At 41.4% G+C, this 25,541-nt stretch overlaps 1 protein-coding gene across 5 annotated transcripts in view; it reads left to right on the top strand.

Annotated features, from left to right (window-relative positions):
• Positions 1–25,541, top strand: part of igsf9bb (immunoglobulin superfamily, member 9Bb) — a 139,606-nt gene that overhangs the window by 95,816 nt on the left and 18,249 nt on the right. For 3 of the 5 annotated variants that reach the window (XR_015037643.1, XM_085798722.1, XM_085798725.1), the window contains exons 9-17: positions 62–202; positions 297–413; positions 1,058–1,208; positions 3,650–3,773; positions 8,955–9,130; positions 12,720–12,946; positions 18,646–18,730; positions 23,264–23,428; positions 24,284–24,329. Coding sequence is in view for 3 of the 5 variants with exons in the window: in XM_085798722.1 (XP_085654848.1) it covers positions 62–202; positions 297–413; positions 1,058–1,208; positions 3,650–3,773; positions 8,955–9,130; positions 12,720–12,946; positions 18,646–18,730; positions 23,264–23,428; positions 24,284–24,329 (1,232 nt within the window). In the remaining 2 variants the exon portion in view is untranslated. The remainder of the gene's footprint in view (positions 1–61; positions 203–296; positions 414–1,057; positions 1,209–3,649; positions 3,774–8,954; positions 9,131–12,719; positions 12,947–18,645; positions 18,731–23,263; positions 23,429–24,283; positions 24,330–25,541) is intronic. The other 2 variants (XR_015037644.1, XM_085798723.1) reach the window with 1 other exon arrangement.

Raw genomic sequence — 25,541 nt, 5'->3', positions numbered from 1 at the left:
ACGACAGTTGTCGGCCTGAACAACACCTGATACAAACTGTCCGTGTCTCCTCCATCCACAGTACCCTGGTTGGAGCCAAATGGAGGATGGGAGCATCCGTGTGGCAGAGGTGACAGAGGACTCCCTCGGCACCTATACCTGCATGCCTTACAACGCCCTGGGTTCCATGGGATGGTCCACTCCCGCTCCCCTGGTGCTAAAGGTAAATGCTCGGTCATAAATGATTCCTAAACTAGCAAAAACCACTCTGCAGGAGAATGCCCGCCTCATCAATTTTTCACTTTCCCTCTGGACAGGACCCTCCCAAATTCTCAGTGGTTCCTGGAGGGGAGTACAGGCAGGAGGCCGGGAGAGAGCTGGTCATCCCCTGTGAGGCGGAGGGAGACCCTTTCCCCAACATCACATGGAGGAAGGTCAGACCTCCTCCTCCTCCTCCTCCTCCTCCTCCGTCTCTCCACGCTCTGCACATAATTTGTCCACTGTTCTGTATCAAGCTATTTTATCATCAACACTACGTTCCTGCGTTTTCCATTGCTTTCTCAGATCGGAATTACTCAAACTTCTGTGTGCCATTTTAATCACATTTTAATGACGTCTGTAAAATACACAATCAAGGGAACATATTAGATTCTCTCAATTGTCTGCCTGATTATAAGGCATCTTTAATCTTGCTCACTCACTACTCTGTGATGAGCTATTGTTCCTGTCACCCACTTACCAAATCCAGAACTCATCATTCTGTATAATTGCGTACTTCAGTTAAATATTGAAAGCAATATTACTGCAGTAGATTTCAGAATGAAGAATGTTATTTCTGAGTGACAGCTAAACTATTGTCTTGTGTTGTTTTATTGTGGCCACTTCAAAGTTGTGAATCTTTCATTGTGCACCTCTGTCTCTCTCTGTCTATCTCTGCCTCTCTGTCTATCTCTGTCTGTCTATCTCTGTCTCTCTCTGTCTGTCTCTCTCTGTCTCTCTCTGTCTCTCTCTGTCTGTCTATCTCTGCCTCTCTGTCTCTCTCCCTGTGACTCTGTCTGTGTTCCTGGGTTGACTGCAGGTCGGGAAGCCCAGTAAAAGTAAGCACAATGTTCTGCCCCGAGGCAGCTTACAGTTCAAGTCACTCACCAAGGAGGACCACGGGGAGTGGGAGTGTGTCGCCACCAATGTTGCCACGAGCATCACTGCCAGCACGCACGTCCAAGTCATAGGTACAAAACATGTACACGGATGCACACACACACACACACACACACACATGTAGATGCAAAGGTATGATGTACATAGCATTAGATTCTCTTCATTTAGGAAGTGCTGTCACTTTGCTGCTGCTGTTGGTAGGACTGTCACAATTATTACATAGTTGCCTGATCACAATTATTTGAGCCAACAGCAATTATTCTCCATAATCTGTATATAACAGCTGGATGAAACTATTTCCATCACTGTTTCCTTGTTGTTTTCCACCGTTTGAGGTTTGACTGGTCCTCTTTTAATGACATCATCACGTTGTGCCCCCTTATTCTGCTGCTATGGTTTAATGACACGTGAGTGGAGCCATACACTGTTTATCTCAAGGAGCTTCATTTCTAATATTCGACAACTGCATTTTGATGAACATCTATTGACATTAGCATCATGGATTTAGTTACAAAGCCTAAAGTAAAACAGAAATGCAGTTTTTATTTATATGTTCTGATGTTTTATGCCAAAAATATCTCTTCTTCATAAGTTGCATGTGTATTAGTTTTATACACTATATTAGTGGCATAAAATGATCAAAAAAAGTAAATCTCAAGTAAATATCATGATTGTGACAGGCCTAGCTGTTGCTCCACCTGCCCAGTCCTACATTTACTGAGAGCACATACAGTACTATAGCATTTCAAAAGGTGTGTGCTTCATTTCAGACACATGCAGAGTAGACAAAAGAGTTTCTGGTTCATTTGCCATCAAAATTGTAATCTAGCATCAGATTTCACCCACTGTAGCTACCTCGCTAATTAAGCAAATATGTAACCTGTAACCCCACAAATGAGTCCACTGTGGCACACTCCTTAGTCTTGTGAGTAACTCTGGTTTAGAATTGTAGACACTTAATTGCTATTCCAGACATGTGGTCACAGAGTGGCTCAGGGAGAGTGAGAAGAAGGGAGGCTGCACTAAAGACAAACAATATAGTATATAACTAAACAACATAGTCTATAACTGAAAGGTAAGACTTAGTGGAGTTTGGAAGTCAGCAGTTTTAGCCAGGTAAGCAGCACATGGATGAGTGCATGTGTGTTTTGGACGTGTATGGGCAGAAGTGGTGTTGTGGTCTCAAGACCAGTCCTGGTCTTGTCTCGGAATCGACTACACTTTTATTCGGTCTTGTCTCAGTCTCGGTTGAGCTTAACCACAAATGTCTCTCTGTCGCTCGCTCACTTTGGTTTATGTAAAATAATTCAATAACTTTAAGATAATTAAAACTGTTCTAAAGTATCTGCTTGTGTAACCATCTGAAAACTTGGTTGTACCAGAGTCAACAGTGGAGGAGACTTCAGCAGCTTCTGTGCTGTGTTCTTCTGTCCAATCCAAACTTTGTTTACATTAAATATGGTTTAGATTTCATTTAAAATGATCTTGCACGGTGCACGGTGGTGCAGTGGTTAGCACTGTCGCCTCACAGCAAGAGGGTTCTGGGTTCGAACCCGCCGGCTGGCTGGGGCCCTTCTGTGTGGAGTTTGCATGTTCTCCCCGTGCATGCGTGGGTTCTCTCCGGGTACTCCGGCTTCCTCCCACAGTCCAAAGACATGCAGGTTAGGTTAATTGGTGACTCTAAATTGCCCATAGGTGTGAATGAGAGTGTGAATGGCTGTCTGTCTATATGTGTGTTAGCCCTGCGATAGACTGGCGACCTGTCCAGGGTGTACCCCGCCTCTCGCCCAAAGTCAGCTGAGATAGGCTCCAGCTCACCCGTGACCCTAGTGCAGGATAAGCGGTATAGAAAATGAATGAATGAATGATCTTTTCTTTTTAGTTGAGGAATAATGTAAATATCTTGGTCTCGACCCCCTTAAAATCTTGGTCTTGGTCTTGGTGTGCTCTGGTCTTGGTCTTGACTCGGTCTCTGGTTAGGTGGTCTTGGCCACAACACTAGTAAACACTAAATTGCTTTACTAGACATTTGGTGACTCAGGGAGAGTGAGAAGAAGGGAGGTTGTACTAGAAACAAACAATAGTATATAACTAAGCTAAGACTTAGTGGGGTGTGGACGTCAGCAGTTTAAGGCAGGTAGCTAAGCAGCACATGGAAGAGTGTGTGTGTGTTTTGGAGGTGTAGAAGGAAGGTGATATCAGAATAGACGGATGCCAGCAGCTTTTCTAGTCTGTATCACCCAGGTGACCTGCATCTGCTAACGTTACAGTAAATGAACATTTTTTAGATGACATCAAGCAAACTTTTTATATCCCAGTTATTTTCAGTTATTTTTTTCTCAGCTCAGCGTTGCGCTGGGCTACAGGCTGCTGAGAAATACATTATAGGTTGAGCTCCCAGTAAATTTCTTTGACAAGTAAAATGAATGCTCTGCACCACAGCAGGGCTGCTCGGTGACTAATGCGCCCTTTTAACGGCTCCTTTCTCTCTCTCTGTTTCCCCTCCCCACAGGCACAAGCCCCCATGCCCCCACCGGCGTCCACGTGGTGGCATCCTCCACCTGGGCTAATGTGTCCTGGGAGGTGGGCTACGATGGCGGCTTCCAACAGACATTCTCAGTCTGGTATGGCCATGTGTGAGTCATCCCAGCATGCTTTGCTTCCTGCTTTTTTTTCTTCTTCTTCTTCTTCTTCTTCTTCTTCCTCCAATACCTCCTGTGTTGTTTCTTAAAAATGTCTTTTCCAGGGTTGTGTTCAGAACAGTTGAGATGGAAAATCGTGGCGGGTCCAGTGTGAGTGAGTTTTTCGCTTGTAATCTTTGGGATTTCTGGAACGCTTCGAACCTGTTGCAACTAAACTGAACATGACCCAGACCTCTCTTTCCTGCTGTTGTTGTTGCTGCTGCCGCCGCCGCTGCTGCTGCTGCTGCTTTGCTGCTGCTTAACTGAGGAAAAGGCCTGAGCTGTAAAGTGTCATTCATCAGATAAATTGAGATTTTAGCCATCACTGGCTCATTATCAAATCAAATAGCCATTATTGCCATTGCAACAAACAACATGCAACGAGGTTTGCGGTGCCACGTCTATTCTAGAGCTAAGAGGACATCATCAAAAACAGATAGAAAAGAAATGACTACAATCATACAAATAGTAAAAAGTACAGTTAGTATACTGTAAGCATCTATCACTTTATTTATGTGGGAATGATTCACCTAAATACACTTAGGGCTGATAGGTGTGTGTGTGTGTGTTTGTGAGCAAGTAATGTCAAAAAGGAGAAACAGCTCTATTATAATGATCCACAGCTCTGTCTGAAGTGTGTGGCACAAAGCCATGTAATATCTTTTGTTTTGTTTTAACAGCGGAAAACACAGCGCTGTGAATGGTGTGATGTGATGTGTGAGGAATTGTACTTAATCTCTCCTATTCATGGGAGAGTTTTAGGAGAGTCATCCAATCAACCAACCACAGTGCCGTCTCCCAGCTAGTGCACTAGAAGTAGCACAAATACACATTGATGTATTGCTATTGTGGTAGCTTTCCTTCTGGAAGTCAAATACGCCACTAAGGAGCTGTGGGAACAATATTTAATCGTACATGAATGAAAAGGAGATGTAATTCTGTTTTTTTTTTTAAAAGTTTATACTTTAACAAAAAATCTAATTACATTGGTCATACAGTAGAAAAACTATGTGCTTCTGCTCCTAACACAGCTCTCATCCAGACTACTGTAGCTGCATGTGACGTCGCTCACTACACTGACCAAAGGAGCATGAACATCAAATATACATACATTATTTGTGTGCATTTATACAACCCAGTCTTATATAAAAGGCTGAATATATAAACTGTGATTTACATCTACACATTATGGCTCTTGTAGCTATTATAATGGTGCAATGTTTCACAGAGTTGTGGCCAGTTGATCCCTTAGGCTGTCTTTACACTACATGGTTCAAGTGGCCCAACTCCGATTTTTTCCTTTCAAGTGGCACAGATCGGATCTGTAACACGAACGTGTAAACGGGAAAAAAACACATGGAATCGGATATTGTCAGATTGGACAATATCAGGCCCCTGTCATATGTGGAAATACAAATACATACAAATACAGATACAAATTGGATATCTGCCAGTACATCCGTTGTCTAAACAGACAGATCGGATCTAACTAATATTAATTCCCGTGCCGACACATTTCGCTGAACCTCTGTAACCTGTGATTAACACGTGGGTCTGACCTGGACTACCATTGTGAGCTGTGGCCAGCTGTGGTCACTGTCACAGGAATTATTACACTGTTTCATTTTCGTGGTGTCTGCGTCTGTTTTTTTTCCATCACTAGTTCTTGTTTTCATATAACATTCATTTATATGCGGATCGAGGGCAAAAGAGATGATGGTGACGGATGGTGGCACAACTGTCACTGTCACTGTCATCTCCACACAATCATGCACATCTCACAACAGGTCGGCTCCACACAGGCACTTCACTAACTTTATTTTGTAAGGACAGACTAGATGTATGTGGATATAAACTCAGAGAACCAGACTCGTGTGTGTATTATAACGTGACCTAATAAATCTCCAGTCTTTAAAAAAGGTTCACTAGTTTATTTCCTCGTCAGCGGGTTGTTTCACGCAAGCAAAGCAGGTGTAAAAGCAGATATCAGATATGGGTCACATCTGACAGAGCATATAAATAGGCAGTCAAAAAAATCTGATATAGTAGGCAACAAATCTGAGTTGGGCATCAAGGCCTGTAGTACTGTATAAAGACAGTTGTATTGTCACCGACCAGTGACGGGTAGAGGAAGGTCTGAGTGAACATTGCAGTGCTCACAGCTCTGCAGTGAAGTGACGGCACAAATAACGTTAGAAACATGTGAAGTTACGTGTGAATATATCTTCGATTCACTAGGAAACTGTTGACAAATTCAGGTGAAGAGTGGATAAAACTTGGGGGGGGGTTACAGGTGGTGAGAAAGATGTTTCTCTGCAGAGCTTCATACAGGAGACATAATGACACACCATGTTACACAACACACAACATGTCACCAAGGAGCTCTGACCTTCTCAGGCTGTATTGCTCCACCTGACTCATCGCAGCGTCTAAGTGCAGTTACAACACACGCTGTTTGTGTGTAACAAGCAGTGTAGCAAATATTACTCTCTATACAATTTCCCCTTAAAGGGATATTTCAACATTTTAGCAGATTCACCTATTGCTATAATCCCTATAGTTTTAGCTGTAGGTTCATTACCTTTAATTGTCAGTGCAAGCTGTTTTTAGATCGGCGGTGCAGAGATGCGATGGACGCAATGGAGGCTCATGGTATTTCTAGGTTTCCCTCATCAAACTTAATTCACAATCCAACAACCCCAAAATGCTCTCGTGGACAAGTTGTGACCTGCACATTCACCACACTATGAAATAATTACGTATAATTATGTAACATTACAACACATGAAGCAAATACCCGGAACTATTTTCGCTTTTGAAATCACTCCGCCAGGCAGCCGTGTCGGGAATGTAGTTCCAGTTACGTATTTACCTTGAAAACAACTCTGTCTCGTAACGTTCCGTTATTATCTCATAGCGTGGTGAATGTGCAGGTCACAAGTTGTCCACAAGAGCGTTTTGGAGTTGTGAATTTGATGAGGGAAAGGCGGAACAGCTTGCACCGACAATCAAAGGTAATGTACCTACTCCTAAAACTATAGGGATTATGGCTATAGGCGAATTTGCCAAAATGTTGAAATATCAATCATGCAGTCACTTTTTGCTGCCTGAAGATAGCATCAGACCCAGTGTACCTGATCACAACTCCTTTTAACACCACTACATTAATGCCAACATTGATGAGCACAAGTGTATTTGTTGCTGCAAAGGAAACTGACATCTACATCAGTCTGAAGTAAGATGGGACCCAAAGAGTGTGTGATTTTACTTGCTGCCACTACTGTGAATTCTGCCACTGGACTTGAGTTTGCTCTAGATCATCTTCCCCGTCTTTGCACTTCACCAGGACTCACTCTAACAGAACCTTTTTCCAACTCATGGCCCACTTGAAAAGCAAAAGAAGAACGTTGGCGACCCGGAATGTCACATCCGACCCTGTGACAATACAAAGGCCAACTAATATCTACAGGATTGAACTGAGAGCAGGGACAGTTCAGCTTTTCTTTTCACATGTCTGTTGTTCATTCTCTGTCTGACTCTTTCCTTTTAAGAAAAAAAAACAGCTCAAATTAATGATATTCATATTGATGCCAAAAACCTGTCAGTGGAGCGGCTTTGGGCTGCATCCGTCTCAGAGTCAGTTGTCAGGTGGGCCGTGCCTCTGCAGTCCTGCTGTGATTTTAAAGAGGATTTTAACTTTTAAATGAATTTATCTTGCTGCGGATGAAGAGTGGCTCTCCAAACACTGTCCAAACACACTGACAACACAAGGTTTGCCAGGACTTTTTGGAACAGGTGTCTTCAGCGTACGTTTTTCAGTTTTCCAATTGATTTGGACCCAATGCCATGTGACATACCATGTTATTGTGCATTCATTACTAAGCTTTTCCAATAATATGATATGATAATATAATTATCATGCAGACAAGCTATTCAAATTGATGTTTTTATTTGAAAGATTTAGGATTCCCACATGTCCTTGAAAACCTGGAAAACGATTGACCAATGTTCCAGTCATGGAAAACATATGGAAAATGAGAAGAAAAAATTAAATGTCCTGGAAAATTATTAGCTAGCAGAGCTCTATTTGACTTTTCCAAATAAGTACCTAGCAAGAAAACTAGCGACTTTGAGTTCATCAATCATATAATTTCTGAGCATGTAAGAGATTATTTAGAGCCATAGGCTGTACATAAATATAATAATATGTAATAATAAAAATATTAATAATAATAATAATGCAATACTGTAGCAGCTGAAAATCTCTTGGAAAAATCCTGGAAAATGATTTCAAGAAAAGAGTGATAAATGTGGAAACTAAAATATATAAAACACTGCTTCATCAGCCAAAACTTCCATGACCCCCCTGCAGCACCTCCGTGGACCCCCTAGGGGTCACGGGCCCCCTGTTGAAGACCTCTTTTAGTTTTAGAACAAACTGTGACACATTTCACTAATGGAGAGCTAGATGTCTAACTGTACTAAACTGTATTAGTTATAGCAGTGAGTGAGCACTGTGCAGCTGTTGGGAACATAAAGTACATAAACACCAGACTGTATAAGCAGATACAGACACATGCATGTGCTGATACACTGAACCATGTAGCAGCATCACGTTTCATTCTGTGATCTGATGCAGGTGTGCAAATGTTTCTAATATCATAGTTTATGATATTTTAAAACAATACTATGAAGTTTTCTCAGTAAACCATGTCCCTGGGCATAAATAATAAAGAAACTAGTCCATACCCTGTTGCATGAGAACAGTTTTGTGCTACATCTAGGGGTCAGGTGCAGTGGAGTGTGTGTGCGTGCGTGTGTGTGTGTGTGTGGCATGGGCAAACTGCAAAGCTGAGTGGAGCATGGGCTTATTACCATTGAGTGATAGTTGTGTTGTGAATGAAGTCAACAGTTGGTGTTATATGATTTCTAAATGTGAGATCAGTGATGGGGCCAGAGCTGCTGCAGAGATCGGTGCAGTGTGATGATGATGATGATGATGATGATGATGATGGTGGTTCTGAACTCTGAACTTTTACCAGAATCTAAAACCTCCAATTTTTCCTCCCTCTCCACACCCTCATGTATGATGTGATTCTTTCCTGCGTGTCCTCTCCCCTCTCCTCTCCCCCGCAGGCTGAAGAGGGAGCATCTGGGTCCACATGACTGGCTTTCCGTGCCTGTGCCTGGAGGCCACGACTGGATGCTGGTGCCCGGTTTGGAGCCGGAGACCACGTACCAGTTCAGCGTCCTGGCCACGAACAAGCTCGGCACGGGCCCCTTCAGCGAGGTTGTCACTGTGAACACATTAGGTGAGAAACGCTTCACTCGCTTTTCCAGGCGAAGAAGAAATCAGCATCTGTCTAAATTAAAATCTCTTGGATTATGATGTTCAGTCGCAGAAAGACGGTGAAAAGCGTAAAGAATTTGCATGATGAATTTTTAATAATAGGAATAATAATGTGATGAAATTTGATGAAGCTAATGTTCCAGATGAGATTAGTGCTGCGGCGCGGTGCTGTAAATGAAGTCTGACACGTTAACGGTTTGTGCCTTCAGTGCTGGAAAATCCAAACAACACCCTCTATCAAAGAGCTGCTAAAGAATTCAGTAGCAGCAGATGTTTTATTACCTTTCATTTTCACATTTTACCCTCATGTCTACAGGTGTTCCCTCAGAAAATATCACACTAGAAACAAAAATGAAAAACACTCACAGTCATAGCAAAGGAGAGACTGATTCTAGATCAGGTTTCGAGGTTATAAACCCTCCTGTTAAGTCACTATAGGAATAAATTAGAGGACAGCTGTAAAATTTATAAAGTCTTAAACTATCCGACCAAACTCGATCTCTAATTGGGATTTCCCTGAGACAAGACATGATTTCACCAAATTCTGACTCTGTTAAACTCAGATTAAGTGATATTATATTATCAGTATAGTGGATGTCATTCATTATTAGTGTGACATAACCATGACATTCAAAAGCAGCATTATACTTTATTTATTGGAATGCTGAACTGCCTGCTACCTGTACCTTTGGTCAGGGTGTTTAGATCCAAGTGTGTCCCACCTGAGCTCTGTGTCATAGTGCACTCCTCCAGCTCAGTGAATAACAGCAGGTATCCCAGTTACCTGCTCAGCTAAGACAGTGAGCTGCACCCGCTGCCAAACACTGATCACAGCAGCTCTTCCTCGTTTGCAAAGGTTTTAGGATAAACCAAACTTTGTTTTGTCCTATATATATATTTCCTCATCTTCTCCTCACTTCATCCGTTCCCCCTTTCTTTTACGAACCACATTTACTTTCTCATAGATAATCTCCCACGTTTCCTCTGCTACAACTTGACAATATGTTTATTTGTCTCTCTATTAAAGGGATAGTTCACCCAAAATTCAAATTTCCTTCCCTGAGTTACGGGGGGGTCAGTGCAGCAGTATTTGTCCATATAATGGTTGTCAATGGATACCAACTTTCTTCTGCCAAAAAGACACACCAAAAAACATCCAAATACCTCCATACTGCTCGTGTGTAATGTCCCTCTTGTATTGAAGCCCCGACATGAGAAATTGTTCTGAAAAAAATTAAATAAGTCTATATTTTGAGCTTGTTTGTAGCGGAAGCTCCCAGTGTCTCGGCTCACTGCTCTTCCTGTGTCAGTGCAAATCTCGCGTGATTTTCACTGACCGGCGGAACAATTTCTCATGTCGGGGCTTCAATACAAGAGGGACATTACCGACGAGCAGCATGGAGGTATTTGGATGTTTTTTGGTGTGTCTTTTTGGACGAAGAAAGTTGGTATCCATTGACAACCATTATCTGGACAAATACTGCTACGCGGACCCCCCGTAACTCAGAGAAGGCACGGAGGACTCTGAAAATTCTCACAGCCCTTAGTCGACATGAGGGTGAGTAGATAATGAGTGAAATTTGAATTTTGGGTGAACTATCTCTTTAATCCATCTGATCCAATTTTCATTCTGCGTTTGCGGCCATCCAGTTCTCTGTCCACACGCTCCATGGAGGAAGTGATTACCATGCGCAAAACACTCATTTAAATGCTGCGGTTTGCGCGTGTTACTCTTAGTAGATCACCTACAGTATAATGCATGCACTAACCAAACATGCAACATTTTTCAAGGATCATGCAATTTAGTGCCCCTTATCTGTGATCTTAGCAGATCTGACCCTATTTCCTTTCCTCACATAGGAGAGAAAGATATATTTATTTGAAGTGTAAATGAAGCTGTCACAGATTATTACTTAAAGATAAATGACACACTGAAAATTGGGATAACTAACCACACTGTGTGACCTTCTGTGTCAGCCAAGGAGCAGAAACAAAGAAGACAAAGCATTGGGCTCAGGGGCTGCTTGTTATTTTATCCTCCTTCAGTGGTTCTTTTGACAGTCTCCCACCATGCATTTGCAAGTCAAATATCCTGACCTATACAGTATTTTAGAGCTTAATTTTATTTTGAAAAAAGAAATGCTCATATGTTCCGTCATAATACTCATTATGCAGCTCATACGAAAGTGAAAGCAAACTTTAAAATACAAAGTTGAGAAGACTGGCTGCACGGAGTGGACTTTAAGGATAGATATGGCCGGGACGGGAGCTGGAGAGATGAAATGTTTATGAAATGGTCTTAAAAGATTCAGGGGCTCCGAGATGAAGTGTGAATTTTATGCATGTTAGAGATGCATTTGGAATAAAACCTTAATCACATCTAGTCACAGTTCAAGATGCTTGTACATGTCAGCGTCAAAGTGAGAAATGATTCATTCCCACCATACTGCTGGTGTCCCTCACAAAGTCTCTAACACACATCACATCCTCCCTGATCAGGCCTGGACAGTAACATTCATTTGACAAATGCACTTAAGTAGTTTTTTCAAGTATCTGTACTTTACTTGGGAATTATTCATTTGAAAGCTTCTGGCTTTCACTCCGCTACAATTTTAAACACTTAGCAGCTTTTAGTCTGTGGAATTAACTTTTTTTTTTTTACTTTGAAAATTTGATAGACCAGACTTCACAGGAAATAGACCAAAAAGATCCTCCACCAGAGACCATGTCATTATCGGAGGCTTAGTTTTGAAATTTTTGAAATATAGAAAGACTCCTTATGTTTTTAAAGTGGACATATTATGGAAATATCACTTTTTGAAGCCTCTTTAACATAGGATTTGGGTGTTTGTCTGAACTTCCAGCCCCTAATATGTGAGAATTGATGAAAAAATGTGTAATTTTCAGGCTCCCTAGGATGAAATCCATGTGGTTTTATGAGCTGTTCCCTCAGTTGTCTTCCAGTGATGTAACTAGTTGTCAAATTAGCAAAATACCACCCCTACCTGGCACCAGTAGAAGGGGCAGAGCAAACAGTGGTTCATTAGCATTTAAAGGGACAGGCACTGAAACCAGCTGTTCTGAACAGGGCTGTTCTGAGAGGATGAAAAGAGCTGTGATGTTTGATCCTTGCTTTTGACCAAAGCATGTCACAGACATGTCTTTAAGACACCTGGGAACTATTTTAATTTGTGAAAATGGGCATACTATGTCTCCTTTAATGTCCTTACTTTCTCAAAAAAACAAAACAAAATAAAACTCACAACAATTACTGGTTTTATTAGTATTTCTATCAGTTTTGTAGCATATTCTACTTTTTTTTATTCTGCATGTCCTACTGTACAGGTTCATTAGTGCTGTGGAATGTGTTGACATAAAATAAAAATGTACTATACTTTTAAATACTCTGCTACAACTAAAATAAAGTTCTCCAGTAAATAAACTTAAACACAGCATTAACTTGTACTACAGTGGAGTAATGTTTGACCAAAGGATCTGTGCTCTGACATGTGTGTGCTTTGTCCACCTCTGACCCTGATGTGCTCTTCCAGTATTTCCTATAAGTACCCCTGAACCATTGGTGCTGCTTACCCCACCACGGTGCCTCACAGCCAATCGCACGCAGCAGGGAGTCCTGCTCACCTGGATCCCGCCTGCCAATCACACAGCACCTATCCAGCATTATGTCATGGAGTTTCGCCTGGGGGAGCGATGGGAGGTCCTGGACGACGGCATTCCTGCTGGGGAGACGGAGCTGCTGGCTCGAGACCTCATCCAGGTAACAGACAGGACAGGTACTGTGGGCTTTACACACGGTACTACACAAGACCTACATCTGACTGCTGCAGGCAAAGGAGGCCACACAGACATCTGGGATAGTGGTGCGTTAACCCTTTAGTGGGCGAAAAAACATATTTGGTCCAATCAGCAGTGAGCTGGAGCATACAACTTCAGCGTTTTCCAAAATTGCTGATATTGATAAACTATAACTGATTTCTAATTGAACCATATTTTACTGTAAGATTTGCAGCAAGATACTGTAAAGCATGTATACAATATATAACTGTAAATTGCAAAGGATTATGGGAAAATATTTGGTCATACTCTAATTCTTCCCCCCACTGTGAACCCATTTACAGTGAAGTGTAAATGAAGCTTAACTAATTGAAAAAAGCACTTATACCACAATACTATGATTGAACAACAGTACTAATACTGCAAATGAATACAGATAATAGCAATTCAGTAAAATACAGTAAATATGAATACTGTGAAAATACTGTCAATGAAAATACTCTAAAAGTACTGTAAATGAACATTATGTAAAAATACTGAAAATGTGTTACCCTTGACGGATGAGTAACCATACATGGTAACTTCATTGACCTTGATTTACAATATAAATATAAAAATGTTGAAAATAGTGACACAAGAGTAGTAGTAGAGTAGTAACACTCGTGGGCTGAAATTATGAATGTCCAAGTATTTCTGTAAGTGCCCTAGAAAGGGCTCACAGAAAAGATGTTACATACCTCTCCAGACCAAGGCTGTATTCTCTATGATATAAAAACACAGCTCAGACAGTATATGTGGACCATGCAGCAAAACCCTCCTCAGGCTGTGTTAAACACTCAAACACACATTTGACATAAATCTTCTCAAATGCTTCTCTCTTGACTGGAAACAGGAAGTAGAGCCCTGAATTAGCCGTTAAAGCTGAATGAGAAGTGATGTATTTCCCGGGTAAGTTGCTGGTTAATCAGGCTTACTGTTTGGTTAACCAACTCCCACTCAGCCAATTCATCTGTAACAACCAAGCGTTACTCATCCTTTTAAAATATGTATGACGACATCATAATAAAACCCTATACAGATGCCATAGCACAGATGAAATCACTTTCATTAAGATGTCCCAGGTCAACACGTCCCCTCTATGCAGGGGGCTTTTCTGTTCACTGAGGTGTGTTGTCTTCTGCTGCAAGTCCGCCTCCATCCTTTATCTCAGCTCCTCGTCTTACCCTCTGAAATAGATATCTCCTCAAAGCAATCAGATAAGACACTAAGATTTTGAGAGGCCTCTTAGAGGACAGCTTCACTTCCACATACACGCGTTAAAGTGACAATAACCCACAGCCTTACTTATGTTAACAAAGTGGAGTGGCTTCAACAGATAATTCAGGAGCCCTTAATTGTCTGTTGACTTTCATTTGGACTCAAAGATAAGTGTCTAAAATGACCTTTAATAACATAAAGGTACATTATTCTCATAGTGACTGAAACATACAACATTTCACCGAAGTGGTGGGTTGTTGTCAGACTGAACATAGAGTATGAAAATAAAATAATATCAGGATTTCCCCATAACACCAGAAAATACACAGATTAAAGATCAAGTTTGGTTTTTTTCCCCAGACGGAGTTGTTTTCGAGGAAAATGCAGAGACTGCTTGCCGAAAAACTGCCCCCAACTGGAAGGTGCATCAGCGGTTTCGCATGAATTTACCTCGAAAACAACTCTGTCTCATAACGTTCCGTTATTGTCTCATAGCGTGGTGAATGTGCAGGTCACAACTTGTCCACCAGAGCGTTTTGGAGTTGTTGGATTGTGTATTTGATGAGTTTGATGAGGGAAACGTGGAAAGCCTCTTTAGCATAGTTCTGAGCAGCTCGCAGCTCTGCTCTGCCATTCTAAAAATAGCTTGCACCGACAATTAAAGGTAATGAACCTACTCCTATAACTATAGAGATTATGGCAATGGGCCAATTTGCCAAAATGTTGAACTATCCCTTTAAAGTTATTGAATTACCTTACATAAACCAAAGTGAGTGAGTGACAGAGAGACATTTACAGTTAAAAACAAAAGGTGACTGCAGCTGTGGTTTTGACTGGTCCAGCTCGACTGAGACTGAGACAAGACTGAGTAAAAGCCAACAAACCAAGATAAGGTGGGTAACACTCTGCACAGGTCACCAGTCTATCACAGGGTTGACAATCATATAGAGCCAAACAACCATTCACACTCAAACTCACACTCACATTCACACCTGTGGTCAATAGAGTCAGTAGTGTCTGTATGTGTAATGAACTAGTCAACGTGAGGCAACGTTCACACTCCAAAGGCAAAGTTGATTTGTTCCTTAATGCGCTAAAGTACCCAGATCAGATTTTTTGCATAATGTATAATACTGTGCTGCCTTTTCCACCTTGGTTGTCATAGTAACAGTGCACGCCGACTAGGCTCACTTTTCTGACCATCTCGGTGGATTTTACTGCTTAGCAACTCTCGTGTTTATTTCATGTGTGGCGTTGCAGAACACCTGCATGTACTGAAGCCACAGCTGAAACATGAAGTCCAACACACACACACACACACACACACATGCTGCTAAAATATTAATTATGAACACAATCTGCCTTTCAGGGGACAATCATTTTCTCAAAGCCAGGAGCAAAGGAAAACCAACATACTGTATCGTCCATATGACTGATTCATGAGCTCTGACACTGTGCCTCTGTCTCGGCGTTTCACATCTCGCTCCTGTCGGCTAATTCTCCTCCCATGACACGTTAAAGCTTCTTTCTTTAATCTAACCACCACTTTCAGCTCCATGCAGATGCTTTTATCTCTCTCTCTCTCTCCGCTGCACAGCAAACACCCACACACACTCCACAGCTCTCCACACGCACGCACACGCTGCACCTAGCGCTACCTAGCTTGTGTAACTTTTGCTGCAAATCTCTGGCCACATCAGCCGAGTGATCCCTCTGTTCAGTTGTCACCGTGTATGGATTAACGTATACGGTTGTAGGTGCTGCGGCCTGCCGGAGTGCCCTTGAGCGAGCCGCCGACTGAGCTGCCGTAGCAACATCAAGCGGCAGCACATCAATGAAAGAGAGATCCTAAAAGGCTTAATGTGTCTTTTCATAACGACTTAGTCATAGGTGCTTTATCCATCTCAGCCACATTAATCTTTCATTATGATATTCACATAATCAGCACATTCATTTTCTATTGAGATTCTTGTCATGCTGTTGAAGCGCTCTTTCTCCCCCCCCTCTCTTTTACATGTTGTTCTCATTATCGCTCAACCTCTTGATGGTTTTCACATAAGTCGAAAAGCCACTCGAAACTCATTTGCTTCCATTTATTTAAGTTCATCATCATTGTGCTGCTTGGATATCAGTGAATGTCCCTTATTCCACGTCTGTTACACAGGCAGGCTCGTGTTGCACAGTTAAAAAAGAAAGGATCAAACTCATATCATCTTTTTTTTTATTGTATACATTCCTCTTCCTTGTGCAACATACAGTACATCACACTCACCGTCGTTGACAGTTCACAGGTTCAGGTGTGCTATTCTAGTAGCAGAGATACTTCTGGTGAGCTCACTTCTCTCCAACTCCACACCTCCAGATTTTTTTTTTTTCCCGAGTCAGCTGACTCTGATTCAAGTGACATCACTGTCATCAGACTTCACACAGCTCCCTCTGGAGACACATGCAGTATGGCTCCATACCACTGGTTCAGACACACTCTGATGTGCAATATTGATGGCGTATTCATTATAAAGGATTCTCACTATACCCCCACTACACCTAAAAACCTTTATGAAAAAAAAATAATTAAATGCAGCCTTAATGGAAGTAGCATGTTACAGTATTGCTGTATCCTACATTTCATACTGCAAATTGTTGCCATCTTTTATAAGACCATAGTGTGGTAAATGGTAAATGCTCAAGCCTCTCTAACTCTCTGTTCAGGATAACCCTGATGTAGGGATGTCACGATTACTTGTTTGCACAATGAATCGCAATATTCAACGGCACAATCAATTAATCGTAAAGATTCCTCAATACCATAACTTTCCAAAAAAGATTATGTCAGAACTGTATCAGCAGATCAGCGCAACTCACATGGAATGAAAAATAAACTTACATGTAAAGGTCCAGTGTGTAATAATTGGCAAGGTTTATTGGCAAAATCTGAATATACTTTGTATGATTGCTATAAAATAAAATTTGTTTTGTTTTCGTAGCCTTATAATTATTCTTTTATATATACTAAGGGTCTTGCTTTAGAGAATGTCGCCATCTTGCGCCGCCTGGAAAATCCAGCCAGTCAGAGATCACATTTCAGTAGTAAGTAAGCGGAAGGGAAGAAGAAGGAGTAGGAAACAGCAGACATACCGTGAAACGGTTTAGATCTTCACCTCATCGCTCCATGCTCCTGAAATACTCCCAGTCGTCCCAGTCCCACAAGTTTTTGTCCTCTGAGGCCATCGTCACTTTGCCGACGGGACGGGTGAGTGCGAGCGAGTAAGCGCTGCGATCTAGACGCTAGATGTCACGGCCCCCCCCCTCCCATTTTACACACTGGACCTTTAAACATTTGGTACACATGACAAATAATCACTGAAGTAAATTCAAACATTTCCCCTGGGGGATTAATTATTGGTCCTGTATTAAAGGGACAACGAGGAGTTTCTATTTGGTTATAAAAAAGTCTCACGTTAATGTGGATGAATCTACGCTACCCACACTTGTTAATGGCTCCATTTTCGATAAATCTATCGTTCTGTCTCTGTCGTTATTTTGTTATTTTAATTAATGGTGGAAACGCTGGGCGAGCCGACCAGTGTTTCCTTACTTTCGGTTTCACGGACGCTGCCCGGCGGGTCATGGGAATAACGCCGCCTAATCGCCGTTTATGGTCGGAACTACGACTGTATCTGATCGTCTTCGAACCTCCGACTTTCAGTCTTGATCAATGAAAACATTCTTGACAAGACGGCCGTGTTGCACCGGTCCAAGAATTTCACAGTGTGCGCGGAGACTCATGGTAAATGTAGTATGAGAACACTTTGTTTTCCAAAACTCCTCGTTGTCCCTTTAATACATACGGTACTTAAAATATTGTATATAAATAGTAATGTAATTACATTTTGATTTTATTTGATTTTTACACATTCATGGTGTTGTGAAATTAATTTATGCAGAATAATCGTAATAATCGTAATACCGTGATTATTTCTCTGCCAATAATTGTATAAGAAAATCTGTAATCATGACATCCCTACCCTGATGACATTTCTATGGCATTATCATAATTTTGTGTGTGTGTGTAAAGTGTGTGAAAACGTTGGTGTGCCCTTGGATCAGAGAACAGAATCACACCAGATTGAGTTTAACCGTAACAAGTGACTCCATCGTGCTCTGGCCCAGTAATAATCCTCCTTTACCTTCATTTTCAACCTTTCACATCATATACAGTACTGTTAATGATGGCACTAAGACTTAATAGTGACTGTTAGACTCAGCTGCACTATTTTTTTTTGCCCCACAAAGCCCTGAGGCTCAGCTTCAGGTCTTTGGAGGATCTTGCAGCCTGTTCAAACCTTCCTGCCACCAGACATCACAGTAGATCCTGTCTCTTCTCCCTCTGATGGCCGTACCTCTCTGTTCTTCTGCTCCTAACAGGAGGCCTGGTACGAGTTCCGCGTCATGGCCGTCATGGACGACATGATCAGCGAGCCCAGCAATGTAGTAGGCGTGTCCAGCACAGGTAAGCCGTCACATCATCACATAAACACGCACGGGAAAGCTGTAAGAAAGACAGATGTTGATGTGAATTCAGAGGAGTTTTTTCTCACACATCGGCGCTGGGATTGATCCTGACAACCTCTGGCTGCAACCTGCCTCTGTAACCTCGGGCGATATCTGAACAGTTCGGAGCTGAGGAGGGGCTCTGGATGTATTGCACACGCAGCAGCTCCCAACTTTACATTTCGCCCACTCAGCACTATTAAATTTAAGCTTGCTTTACATGCACGCTGCTTTGTAGCATCCTGAAAAGTATGACATCATCCCCCTGCCTGTCTCCCGCAGATTGCATTGCGTCGCGCGGCTCTGTGCTCATTAAAGCTTGTCTTCTTTGGTGGAAATGAAAGACTGAAATGTCTGAAATTAAACCCCTCAAAAAGTGACCCCCTACCCCCCTCTACCCTCCAACCCACCCCCCTCCTGCAAAGGTCATTGAGTACACATCATTTCATAAGAGCAGCTATTGGTAACATTTATAGAAAAGATTCGCTCAGGAAGCCCATGCATCAGAGCCCTGGAAGAACTCTGCTGCCCCCCTCTGGTGAAGATAGACACCGTGTGGTGATGAAAGGCTGCTGATCATCTCTCTGTTGACTGGTGATGGTTTGACTGTTATCTCTGTGCATGCTGTGTGTGAACATCATGCTAAAAATATGACACAGAAACGCCCTGTCCTTTCACAGGTAGAGCTGCTGTTTATTTGGCTGATCAGCTGTTTCACATCACTATAGCACTTTGCATTTTGCTGTATCATGCTCCTCTGCAGCACACACACACACACACACACACACACACACACACAAACTAGTTCATAACAACTTTTGACACATTGTGCCCCCAAGTCCTCACTGAATGAGTCACGATCATGTGGAGCAGTGAAACAGCTCCGGTGTTGATAAGAGGGTCGGATGTGAAGTTTGGTGCCTCTGTAGCAGAGTTCAAACAAACAGAGGTAGAAACATCAGCTGAGCTTTTATTATTGTGATGATGGTGTTCATACACGACTGTCTGGCTGTGATGCAGCTCAGACTGGAACAAGCTGAAGCTCACAGTCACGTTGAACTGAGGATCAGAGACCAAAGGCCAAAATGTTACGATCTTCTTCTCCTCTTGTTTTAAAGGGATACTGTAGTTCAACATTTTGGCAAATCGGCCCATTGCCATAATCCCTATAGTCATAGCAGTAGGTTTGTTACATTTATTTGTCGGTGCAAGCTGTTTTTAGAACGGCAGAGTAGAGCTGCTCAGAGCTACAGATGCTAGTGGGATTTCTTGGTTTCCCTTTTCAAACTCATCAAATACACAATCCAACAACTCCAAAATGCTCTGGTGGACAAGTTGTGAGCTGCACATTCACCACGCTATGAGATAATAACACAACGTTACCACACAGAGTTGTTTTAGAGGGAAATTCATGCAAAACCGCTGATGCGCGTTGCCTTCAGGGGCAGTTCTTCAGCAAGCAGTCTCTGCATTTACCTCTCAAACAACTCTGCCTCGTTAACGTTCCATTATTATCTATGAATGTGTACAGTAGGTCACAACTTGTCCACCAGAGCGTTTTGGAGTTGTTGGATTGTGTATTTGATGAGTTTGATGAGGAAAAAAATCCCATTACCCTCCGTAGCGTAGCTCTGAGCAGCTCGCCGCTCCGCTCGGCCGTTCTAAGAATAGCTTGCACCGACGAATAAAGGTAATGCACCTACTGCCATGACTATAGGGATTATGGCAATGGGCCAATTTGCCAAAATGTTCAACTATCCCTTTAACTATGATGATTAAACCATTCAGGACCAAATAGAAGGCAAAGAATCACCTCAATCCAACTCCTACCTCTTGACTCAGTTTCCTTTCTTCTGCTTTCTGCCATAGAAAACAAATACATGATGTAGTTCAGCCTGCAACAACTTAAAAAGTTGAGAGCAATATTAAATATTTTTTACGGTCACTTTTGTGACTGATGGGATTAAATGGGTTAACCCATTTACCCAGGATACAACTAGATGTCATTGTGCTCTTGGTTTATACAGTTTTCTCATTTGTTTTGGCTCATTTTAACAAACAGTCTTCATGCAGTTGTCACAACAGTTTGACGGTTCATTCAAACTCTGCTGCATGTTTGCAAAAGGTCATAAATCATCCAGAACATTTCATTCAAAACCTGTTTGTGTTTGTGTCAGATAATTGGCCGATGCCACAAAAATGAGATGTTGTACCATTTTAGACAAACAAATTATTTTTCACTGTGATAGTCACAAATTGCATTATGATTGACACAAAAGTACGTCCTTGTGTACAAAGCAATATCAAAAACGAAAAACAGCCCGTAGCAATGACATTTTTTTTTGTAAAAACATCAAAACAAAACAAAACTAAAGGTCTAGTTGTTCTGGCCAGAGATTTTTGGCACAGCTCCATCCCCTGCAGTGATCATGTTCCATGTTCACAATTTACTGTAGCAGACATGACAAACACGTTATGAACATACTGTACTGTATGTATGGTAGAGTTTGATAACTAAACACACTATTTTGTTCAAACTGTGTTTGTTCTGTGGATTTGTATAGAATTGCACTCACCCTTTTGCACAGCTGCACCAGACCAATACAATTTGCTTAAATGAATGGGAAATATTGATCTGCTGTGAATGACAAACCAGACAAACAGAGATTTGGAGTTCAATTCATTTGCTTTTCTCTTTTGTAAACTGAGCCAACACAAATGACTGTAAACCAGCTCTAGGTTCTATACTAACACTGAAAGCATCAAAGTGCTCAGTCTGCAGAGAGATGCACACAGCCTGTATTCAGAAACTGAACTGTCAAACCAGCCATCACTAGAATTATTTGCCATCCTGTGATACCTGTCTGAGCCAGCAGTGGGCGACAGCTCTGAGATTTGGAACTGCTGATGTACCGGAGAGGTTGGAATTCAAATTTTAAGTGATGCCCAAGTTAACGAAGAGAGACTAATGGAGTTACACATCCCATCGTTTGACTGCAGTGCAGCACGTCAACACGTGTCATCAGTGGGCACCACAACAAAGTCCTGTAGAGCAAACACATGCTGTGTTTCCTAAACTAAAGCATCAAGTATCAGCATGTATCAGGTTATCTCTAAATTGTTATAATTATTATGGTTAATAAAAACAGCAGTTAATTGAAGAGTAGGGGTGACAATTTAACACTTCAGATTAGAGAAGCTCATTTTAAATCACTTTTAAAGACCGACCTCTTCTCACTGGCCTTCAACTCACCTTGACACCCTGACTTTTTATTTTTATTCTCATTTTATCATTAGTATAGCTTTTATTTGTTTTACCTCATTTTACTGATTGTTTTTATTGCCCTATTTTTTTATATTTAATCTATTTTGGTTAGTTATGCTGTTTTTTATATTGCTGGCACTAGACTATATTTATGTTGTGCAGCACTTTGGGCAACTGAGGTGGTTTTTAAATGTGCTACAGTATATAAATACAATTTGAGTTGAGTTATATTGTGTGGCCTGTCATGTTGTTTCCAGCTGTGTCTGATACAAGTGAACATTTAGATTCCCCTCTTGTCTGAGTTGCGTGCTGCTTCATCTTTATAACTGACAGCCATGTATAATATATACAGTAACAATATGTGTATATAGACTTCTGAATGATGGCTCAGGTAACTAATTAGACAGTGTTGCTGCCACCAAGGGACATACTGTATGTATGAGCCCCTCTGTATCTGCTGTAGTGTCAGATGGGCTTGAGGTAACAGCTGTTATTTACTACAGTATATTTTAGTGTTTTAGCTTCACTGTGCAGGATGATGCGTGTTTTCACATCTCTATGCTGAAGAAGAAAATGTTCTCTGAGCTCACCTTAGCTCTCAGTCCAGCATGCACAGCCCTTATACAGCTCAGGTAGAGGTCCTTTCAGTTATAGTACAGAGTGAAACAATGTTTGCTTCTATTTATTTATTTCTTCACGTAGAAAAAAAATCACATTCTGCTAAGTCATTATGACATATACCTTGAGGAAACGCCCATTTCAAAGACACATGCGGTAGTAAAGGTCAGCGCTGGTATATTTGAGCACAGTCAGGAACACTGGGCTTCTTGAGTGAGGAAAAGGCAAAGGTGCCTTCATGAATCCTGCCAATTTAGAGCACAGTGTTTTCTTGCAAAGGAGAGAGGGCTCTTTGTCAGTCGACTGGGTTCTGCACAGTAATCTCTCTGTAAATATCACCTCCTATTACAGAGCCAGAAAATGAGTGTTGACACTGGCATTAATCTGCAGGAGCGCTGCATTAGAAGTCTAGTGAGCAAAGTGGAGTTTTACATTTCTTTCTTCACTGTTTGTTATATTAAACTAATGTTCCTTTGTGCTACATTAATCCTCCTCCGTGCCTACGTGCTGTGTTTCTAATTGTCATGCCCCCCCCCCCCCCCACACACACACACACACCTGTACTGTACTGTATGTGTCTGACTGTTTTCTCCCCCCATCCCCTCACAGATTTCTTCCCTCCTCCGGAGCTGGTGGAGGAGCGCGGACTGGCTCGGCCTGTGGTGGCGGGCATTGTGGCCACCATCTGTTTCCTGGCAGCAGCCGTCCTGTTCAGCACGATGGCTGCCTGCTTCGTCAACAAACAACGCCGGAGGAAGCTCAAGAGGAAAAGAGGTGATGAGAAAATCCCATTTTGACATCACAAATTTCCAGCGACCGAGCGAGATGCGCAAGCTCAGATATTTTTATATGGCACATTTTATTTGAACTCGATTTATATTTGCGAAAGTGAAAGTATAGAATACAATTGTGTCTAAGATTGTGTCTGGTGTTTTTAATCATAATTTTAAAAAGAATAATAATTAGTTAAAAAAAATGTTTTTGTCAGTAATTTTTTGTTTCAATTACTAGACATTTCAGGCGACCTCATTTGAATTTCAGGAGACCCCATGTGGGGTCCCGACCCCAAGGTTGAAAAACACTGTTTTAGAACAAAACAGACATAAGACAACTCATTTATTTCATATCGTTGCATTCATGGAAAATCTTCAACTGTGTTTGACTCCATACGATTGATGTATTTTAACTGCGACCATGCTGTTTTAGTTGGGCCATTTCAGAACTAACTGTTTCGTTAAAATTGGAAAAGTTCCGTTTCAGTTGTTTGACATTTACGTTCTTGTTACTCTGTCAGTGGCTCTGAGGTCCTGCCTGAGAAACATTAGTGTTGTGTTTTTAGGAAACTTATGAACCTTAAATACCAAGAGACAACAATGAAGTGCAGGGAACTAAAGGGCTGATGCAAAATCAAACCCACCACTGTATTAGAAAACAGACCATCAACCTCCCTGTGTTTACACTGTGGACAGCTCCAGTGGTTCCCTGCAGGAAAAGAGCATGTTTGCTGCCTGTGATTATTATGTTTACATACTGAAAAATATTATTCTAATAATGAAACTCACAGTATTCTTAACTTATTCTAATAATTAAATATGTGTTTAATGGTCTTTTTCTGTCTTTATTCTCCAGACCCCCCTCTTTCCATAACCCACTGCAGAAAAAGCGTGGAAACTCCGTAAGTAAAACCCCCCTATGCACATAACTTATAATTAAATTCACCACACAATAACCACAATCCAACCATCATAAATGATCAATAATCATAACTAGTTACCTGTCATTTAGTTTGAGCTGCATTCAGCAATGAAAAATCTGGGAACAACAGCAGATGTGCAACATGAATTTATCATAATATCAATATTTTCATTCATTCAAACAAAAAAACAAAACAGAATCACATTTATAAAAGGAAGGTTAAGAACTTGAAGATTTAGCCTCCGCACACACAAACTGCACACCCAGAGTTAGAGTGTATTTGAGGCTAATTCATCAAGTTAAATGCTGTAAAGAAAATCTTGTTGAATGTAACTGAACTTGTAGTCGGGGCATCAGACAGGGCTGATCTCTTTGATAAGAGAAGACTAATCAAGGCCTTCGAGGGAAAGTCAGGGAAGGGTTTTCTTTTGATGTTATATTCAGAAAATAAGTGTGACAGATAGTCTTCTTTGAACTGAGCATAACTAAAACATATTGCTCTTGTCTTGCTCCTACCCTGTGGCCTCACGTCTCCATTTCCATTTATACTGTCCCACTAAGAAGGAGAATAAAAAGAATATCAGAGACACTTTAGAGTCATTTCCCCTCATGCCCTCCAAACCTTTTATTTCACAGCAGCAGTTTTTACACGCCAGAGCAGGAAGAGCAGATATGGAGCTAATAACATTAATTGTGGCTCGAGTCAAACATGTTCCCTTTACATCTGAATACAAAGTGTCCGTCTGAGACAGGACCGAATGTTTGCATTGAGAAAAGTCTGCTCTGAGTTAGTGTCCTTTTAAATGACTGCACACTGGTTGTTGTGGACAAATAATATCAGAGAACAATTTTGTGAGTGCTGCCATTTCAGTTTTTTCAGTGACAAATAATATCATTCATTACATTTTCTACATTTGTATACTACAGTATAATCGATTTAGTTGCAAATATATCTGCACTATATCACTCACTCATGCACAGCGTCCTATTATGACAGAGAAAAAATATGTTTTTAGAAATGTCTAAAAACTTTACAAAAAACAACCAAAACTGAAATCTCAGATTTTCAAAAGTCTTCACACCCATATCGATCACTGTCTTTGTTCTTGGCTGTAAAAAATCCCTCATTCTGAGCTGAAAGGCACAAGGAGTCACAGTGTAACTCAAAGGTATTAGGGTTTTTATTAAAACA

Source organism: Trachurus japonicus, chromosome 14 (genome assembly GCF_045865225.1).
Source record: "Trachurus japonicus isolate A0001 chromosome 14, Traja_1.0".
In the NCBI taxonomy this organism is placed as follows: domain Eukaryota; kingdom Metazoa; phylum Chordata; class Actinopteri; order Carangiformes; family Carangidae; genus Trachurus; species Trachurus japonicus.
This window is presented reverse-complemented; position numbering and strand designations above follow the sequence as displayed.